The 8,028-nt window shown below is 43.4% G+C and overlaps 1 protein-coding gene across 1 annotated transcript in view; it reads right to left on the minus strand.

Annotated features, from left to right (window-relative positions):
* Window positions 1-8,028, minus strand: part of LOC122565063 (occludin-like) — a 49,638-nt gene that overhangs the window by 29,280 nt on the left and 12,330 nt on the right. Inside the window, exon 5 of the mRNA XM_043720693.1 lies at window positions 2,246-2,296. Coding sequence (XP_043576628.1) covers window positions 2,246-2,296 — 51 coding nt within the window. The remainder of the gene's footprint in view (window positions 1-2,245; window positions 2,297-8,028) is intronic.

Consider the following 8,028-nt stretch of genomic DNA (forward strand, 5'->3'; position numbering starts at 1 on the left):
AACCCCCTCCCATTTATCTCTCAGCCCCCTTGCCCCACAAGCCTCATTCCTGAAGAAGGGCTTATGCCTAAATGTCAATTCGCCTGCTCCTCGGATGCTGCCTGACCTGCTGTGCTTTTCCAGCACCACACTCTGGACTCTGATTTCCAGCATCTGTAGTCCTCACTTTCTCCTGAGTGTCAGGGCAGCCTAGTCTCCGATCCCAATCCATCATCAACACTGTCAGCACAGTCCTGAGCAAGTATTGGATTGGACCTACAGAAGTGTGATGGGTTGAATGGCCTCCTCTGTGCCATATGTATTCAACATATAGGACCTGGTGTGAATGGGATCGAAGATAATGGGGAGGATGTAGGATGAGGCTATTGAGTTGGACGATCAGCCATGATAGTGATGAATGGTGGAACAGGCTCAAAGGGCCAAATGGCCTCCTCCTGCTCCTATCTTCTATGTTTCTATAAATTTTCAATGTTTCCAAGAAACTCTGATACAACACAAACTGGATGAACCCAAATGCAGAGGATAGAGATAGCTCACTGTCTGATAGAGTCAACAGACAACCTGAGCTCTCAAACGTTCCTGAATCATTTGTATTTTCCAATTCATTTAAAGCTTCTGTCTAAGGGCAGAGTGGCTGCTGGGTCTTAGGAGCAGCAGTAGACCATTCAGCCCATTGAGTCTGCCCACCATTCACTGAGGCTGACAGCTGATCTGATCATTCTCACCTCACTTTCCTGCCTTTTCTCCAAAACTCTGCCTTCCTCTTACTGATTAATAATGTGTCTCTCTCAGCCTTGATCTGGCCAATGCACAAAGCTAGTGCACGATTTCTGGTTGATCAGTCCCTGACCCAGGTAATGTTCTGGAGGTGCAGGTTTGAATCTCACCATGGCAGATGGAATTTGAACTCAATAAAAATCTGCAAAGAAAGGCCTAATGATGATCAGGAAACTATTGTTGATTGTTGCAAAAAAACATCTGGTTCATTAATGTCCTTTAAGGAAGGAAGCTGCCATCTTTACCTGGTCTGGCCTACATGTGACTCCAGATCCACAGCAATGTGGTTGACTTTCAAATGCCTTCTGGGCCATTAGGGATGGGTAAGAAATGCTGTCTAGCATTTATTAGGTGAGACAGAATACAGGAAAGCAAGTGAGTGCCTGGTGGTGTGGTGTAAAGACAACAATCTCTCCCATAATGTCAGTAAAAGGAAAGAGCTGGTCATTGACGTCAGGAAGCCAGGTGGAGGGCACAGCCCTGTCTGTATCAATGGAGCTGAGGTGGGGATGGTAGAGAGCAACAATTTCCTGGGAGTGATGATCACCCACAATCTGTCCTGGCCCACTGACGTCGATGCAATGGTTAAGAAAGCAGAACAACGTCTAAACGTCCTCCAGAAGGCTAAGGAAATTCAGCACGTCTACATGGAATATTACCGATTTATATCAATGCACGACTGAAAGCATCCTATCTGGTGCATTAGACCGTGGTTTGGCAACTGCTCTACCCAAGACCACAAGAAACTACAGAGAATTGTGAACACAGCCCAGCCCATCAGACAAACCAGCCTTCCATCCACTGACTCCATCTACCCTTCCCACTGTCTCAGGAAAGTAGCCAATATCATCAAAGACCCCTCCCACCCCAGTTATACTCTTTTACAGCCTCTTCTGTTGGGCAGCAGATATAAAAGTTTGAATGCACATATAAACAAATTCATCTTCTTTCCCATTGTTATCAGACTTTTGAACAGACCTCTCATATATTAATCTCTCTCACTCTCTCTCTCTCTCTCTAACACTGTATTCTGCACTGTTTTGCTACACTGACGCAATTTGTACGATATGATCTGCCTGTATAGCCCACAAAACAACACTTTTCACTGTATCTCGATGCATGTGACAACAATAGAATCAATCCATCAATGCCCACACCCCATGAGTGAAAGTAAAAAAATCACTGACATCATTGCCTACACTGCCAGCAGTGACCAATCAGATAAGAAGAATCAATTCCAGACATCCAAATACAGAAGGCGTCATCATTCCATTTTTAAATCACCTTCTTGAATCTGATTTTCTGCTGAGTCTAAAATGAGTTTTTCTAAAATGAGTTTAGATACAGATCAGCCATGAGATAACTGAATGGTGGAACAGGCTGAGGAGCTAGATTCTCAGTCCTATTTGTTACTGTTATTACTCCCTGTCCATCTTGTGAACATGCTGGTGTGACGGTGAATGCTTACATTGATTTTCTCCTTGTAATCTTTAAGGATCTTCATTATTCGTTTGTGTTCCTGGAAAGGGAGAGGATAGGGTTAGAATATGAGAAGGTTCATAGATTGGTGGCAGCATCGGCCTTTAACAGCACTGCCTGGTGTGTCACTGGATAATTCTTTGGTTCAGTCACATTTGTGAACCTGAACTGTACTCCGAGTGTAACTGCCTGGGTGTCCCTGTGACATTAACTCTCTTAGTTAATTCCTGTCACTGTGGGATACTTAGGGAGAAAACCTGAGGGTCACTCAATCCGAAATGTTAACTTTGATTTCTCTCCACAGATGCTGCCAGACCTGCTGAGCTTTTCCAGCAATTTCAGTTTTTGTTTCTGACTAACAGCAGCGTTTGCAGTTTTTATTTGGAGAGAAAGCCCTTTTGATTTCTCATTTTTTCGGCCCCTTTATCGTTTCTCTCTCTCTCTCTCCAGCACAGATATTGTATTCTCTCTCTTTGTTGTCCATCAGAATGCTGTCTGGGAGGGTTCAGTGGGTAAATGCAGTACCTCACAGGTTATTTAGGGATGAAGGCCAGTTGATCTCTGACTGGATATTAGTAAGTCTGTTATAATTGATGTTAGCAGCCTTTGGCCTCAGGGCCCAGATTGGAGATGGAGCAAGGAAGCAGAAGAGGAGTTAGTCAAGGAGCTCTAATCCAGTTAACCTTTCCAGATGCTGTGGGGTAAGTGCTGGCATAGTGGTAATGACACTTGATTGGTGATCCAGAATTTGCATTAATTCTCAGGGGGCAGGGTTTCAAATCTACCCAGGCCATGTGATAAATGGTGAAATTGGAATGTAATATCCTAATGGTGACCATATAACCGCTGTTATAAAAAAAACACCCAGTTCACCAATGTCCTTTAGGGAAGGAAATTTCTATCCTTTGTAAGTCCATAGCTCCCTGAAAGTGACAATGCAAGTGATTAAGGTGGTAGAGAAGGCATATAGCTTACTTGTCTTCATCAGATGGGACACTGAGTATAAAAGTTGGTAAGTCATGTTAAAACTGTATAAGACTTTAGCTAGGCCACATTTGGAGTACTATGCATAGTTCTGGTCGCCACACCTTAGGAAGAATGTGAAGGCTTTGGAGAGGGAGCAGAAGAGTTTTACCAAGATGTTACCTGGATTGGAATGTATTAGATATAAGGAGAGGTTAGACCAACCTGGATTGTTTCACTAAATCATTGGAGGTTGAGGAGCTACCTGATAGAAATGGATAAAATAATGGATAGGGGCAGATACTGAAATCTGTTTCCCAGGGTGAAATATCAATTACTGGGGATATAGATTTAAGGTCAGAGGCGTAGAGTGTAAAGGAGATGTGTGAGGAAAGTATTTTACACAGAGGGTGATAGGTGCCTGGAACGTTGCCAGGGGACATGGGAGAGGCAGATACAATAGCAATGTTTAAGAAGCATTTAGACAGAATCATGAACAGGCAGGGAATAGATGGACATAGACCATATACAGGCAGATGGGAATTAGTTTAAAATGGCATCATGGTTGGCACAGACATGGTGGACCGAGGGGCCTGTTGCTGTGTTGTATTGTTCTATGTTTTATGTTCTATGTTTACCAGGTCTGACTCCAGGCCCATGGTAATGGTGACTGACTCTTAACTGCCTTCTGTCTATTTCAGAATGGCAATTAGAGTTAGCTTAGCCTATCCCATGACTGATTTTTAAACAAAATGTCAGATGCTAAATCTGGCAGAAATCTGAGACCAAGTATTGTTCCATTAATCTCAGTTTCAACTGATGCTGTAAGTGATTGTTGGCACTGTTTGGGTACTCCACTTCAATAGGAATTGGCACTACCAGCTGTGCCATGGACTGTGCAGTCTGCTAAGTAAAGCCCTTCCTCAGCATTCTTCAATAAACTCTCAAACTCACAGCAACTGTGAGCTTTTGGTAACCAGTGGAATATTTTTCAATCCTTATCAGCTCTTTATCAGCAGTTTAGAGCCCAAGAAACAGAAGCAGAGAGTTGTTAAATATTTGCTGCTAACAGATGGTGTGGGTGAGTCCCATGCTCGATGCACAAACATTAGGTCCTGACTCATCATGGGTCTTTCTCTGGCGCACACAGCAGAAAGGCGAGAGGAGTCCTGTGTTTTCTATCCTGAATTACACAACCTTGGAAAATCTCAAAGTGCTTTACAGCTAATGGGGTACCCTGGGAAATATCACCACTGACACTAAGCAAAAGACATGACAACCAATTAATTACAGACCCAATCCCATGAATAGACAAGAGATAATGTCGTCTGGTCAAAGGATAAACACTGGCCAGCAACTGAGGGAAACTCTCTGCTTGTCCACAAAGCTAAAGCCCATCAGATCATTTACATCTACCTGAAGCAGACAGACTGCGTTGAGCATCGCACCTGAACATCTCACCTCCGTTCAATACCTCTGACTGCCCTCAAGTATCAACCTGGATCTTGGAAGCGAACAATCCAAGTTCATTATTTGAAGAAGGGTAGCGAGGTTTCCCCACTGCCCTGATCAATATGTTCCCCACTGCCCCGATCAATATGTTCCCCACAGCCCCGATCAATATTTACCCCACTGCCCTGATCATTATTTACCCCGATCAATATTTTCCCCACTGCCCCGATCAATATTTTCCCCAATGCACTGATCAATATTTTCCCCACTGTCCCGATCAATATTTACACCGATCAATATTTTCCCCACTATCCCGATCAATATTTATCCCACCGCCCTGATCTATATTTTCCCCACTGCACCGATCAATATTTTCCTCACTGCACCGATCAATATTTTCCCCACTGCCCGATCAATATTTTCCCCAATGCCCTGATCAATATTTTCCCCAATGCACCGATCAATATTTATCCCACTGCCCCGATCAATACTTTCCCCAATGCACCGATCAATATTTATCCCACTGCCCCGATCAATATTTACCCCGATCAATATTTTCCCCATTGCCTCGATCAATATTTTCCCCACTACCCTGATCAATACTTTCCCCACTGCCCCGATCAATACTTTCCCCACTGCCACGATCAATACTTTCCCCACTGCATCGGTCAATACTTTCCCGCTGCATCGATCAATACTTTCCCCACTGCCCCGATCAATACTTTCCCCACTGCCCCGATCAATATTTACCCCACTGCCCCGATAAATATATTCCCCACTGCCCTGATCAATATTTTCAGCATTGCCCAAAACAATATTTTCCCCAATGCACTGATCAATATTTTCCCCACTGTCCCGATCAATATTTACACCGATCAATATTTTCCCCACTATCCCGATCAATATTTATCCCACCGCCCTGATCTATATTTTCCCCACTGCACCGATCAATATTTTCCTCACTGCCCTGATCAATATTTTCCCCACTGCACCGATCAATATTTTCCCCACTGCCCTGATCAATATTTTCCCCACTGCCCTGATCAATATTTTCCTCACTGCCCTGATCAATATTTTCCCCAATGCACTGATCAATATTTTCCTCACTGCCCTGATCAATATTTTCCCCACTGCACTGATCAATATTTTCCCCAATGACCTGATCAATATTTACCCCTTGACCAACAGGTTATCTGGTTATTTTTTGCTGATTGTGGGAGTTCACTGTGCACTAATTGCTTGCTGCATTTCCCTGGAGTTCACTGGTGATTAGACCTGATGTGTAGTAAAGAGCTTTGGGATGCTCTAATGTCATGAAAGGCACTGTCATGTTTGACTTTTTAACTTTATTTCTTTACTTTTCTATGTTCACACTGAGAAGACTGTAGTGCTGAACTTTTAAACTGATTTTTTATTTTTCCACTTCAGTAACTAAGATTTTGTACCAGGGTACTATGTACCTAAGATGGCGCTGCATGTGGTGCCATTATATACATTTCACTGTACCTTTGCATCCTATATTTGAGGACACGTGACAAGAGAACCTAAATCTAAATTGATCAAAATGCAAATTTCTTTTTTGTTCTCTCCTAACAACTGTCCACAATTTCCAGACAGTGTTAGTGGCTGGCTTTGGGAGCAGGAACCCCAGATTATTCTTTCCCTCTGTATATCACGATTCTGAGGCCAATGTAGACTTTCTCGTTTTCAAACTAATGAGACAATAAGAAACTGATTAGAATGGGAGGCTTCCCTCAGGATGGGATGCAGGTCCAAGGGCTAGGCTGTTGTAGTCAATCTATTCTTACAACTTCCAGGACTGCTGGCTTCTGATGAGTTACACCCAACACTTAGTTGTTTAAAAACAACAATAAATGATCTGAAACAGTCACAGGCTTTTCAACAGTTGGTCCTGCAATATCTCCATCCTGTGAGTGACGAGGAATTCCAGACAGCCTGTTGGAGATTACAGCTCAGTGAAAGTGTCTGGGCAACAAATCTGGCTTACGTGATGCAGCAATTTGGTGTTATGCACAGATTCTATACACAGACACTGGGAGTTGAGAAGGGCTATCGATACCAGGTGAGCTGCTCCTGTTCCCCACATGCACTGAACATAATGGCAGGATCAAAATTACGATTGATTCACTGAACTCAGTGTGGTATCTTAAGAGAGAAATCAGGAGGGCAAAAAGGGGACATCAGATAGCTTTGGCAAATAGAGTTAAGGAGAATCCAAAGGGTTTTTACAAATACATTAAGGATTAAAGGGTAACTAGGGAGAGAATAGGGCCCCTCAAAGATCAGCAAGGCGGCCTTTGTGTGGAGCCGCAAGAGATGGGGCAGATACTAAACGAATATTTTGCATCAGTATTTACTATGGAAAAGGACATGGAAAATATAGAATGGAGGGAAATAGATGGTGGCACCTTGAAAAATATCCATATAACAGAGGAGGAAGTGCTGGATGTCTTGAAACGCATAAAGGTGGATAAATCCCCAGGACCTGATCAGGTGTACCCTAGAACTCTGTGGGAAGCTAGGGAAGTGATTGCTGGGCTTCTTGCTGAGATATTTGTATCATCAATAGTCACGGGTGAGGTGCCGGAAGACTAGAGGTTGGCTAACCTGGTGCCACTGTTTAAGAAGGGTGGTAAGGACAAGTCTGGGAACTATAGAACAGTGAGCCTGACGTCGGTGGTGGGCAGGTTGTTGGGGGGATTTCTGAGGGACAGGATGTACATGTATTGGAAAGGCAAGGACTGATTCGTAATAGTCAGCATGGCTTTATGCGTGGGAAATCATGTCTCACAAACTTGACTGAGTTTTTTGAAGAAGTAACTAAGAGGATTGATGAGGGCAGAACAGTAGATGTGATCTATATGAACTTCAGTAAGGTGTTTGACAATGTTCCCCATGGGACACTGGTGAGCAAGGTTAGATCTCATGGAATATAGTGATAACTTGCCATTTGGATACAAAACTGGCTCAAAGGTAGAAGACAGAGGGTGGTGGTGGAGGGTTGTTTTTCAGACTGGAGGCCTGTGACCAGTGGAGTGCCACAAGGATCAGTGCTGGGTCCACTACTTTTCATCATTTATGCTCACATCCAAATAATTTATATCAGAGGTATAGTTAGTAAGTTTGCAGATGACATCAAAATTGGAGGTGTAGTGGACGGCAAAGAATGTTACCTCAGATTACAACAGGATCTTGATCAGATGGGCCAATGGGCTGAGAAGTGGCAGATGGAGATTAATTCAGATAAATGCGAGATGCTGCATTTTGGGAAAGCAAATCTTAGCAGGACTTATACACTTAATGGTAAGGTCCGAGGGAGTGTTGCTGAACAAAGAG

This window comes from Chiloscyllium plagiosum, chromosome 31 (assembly GCF_004010195.1).
Source record: "Chiloscyllium plagiosum isolate BGI_BamShark_2017 chromosome 31, ASM401019v2, whole genome shotgun sequence".
Classification (NCBI taxonomy): Eukaryota; Metazoa; Chordata; class Chondrichthyes; order Orectolobiformes; family Hemiscylliidae; genus Chiloscyllium; species Chiloscyllium plagiosum.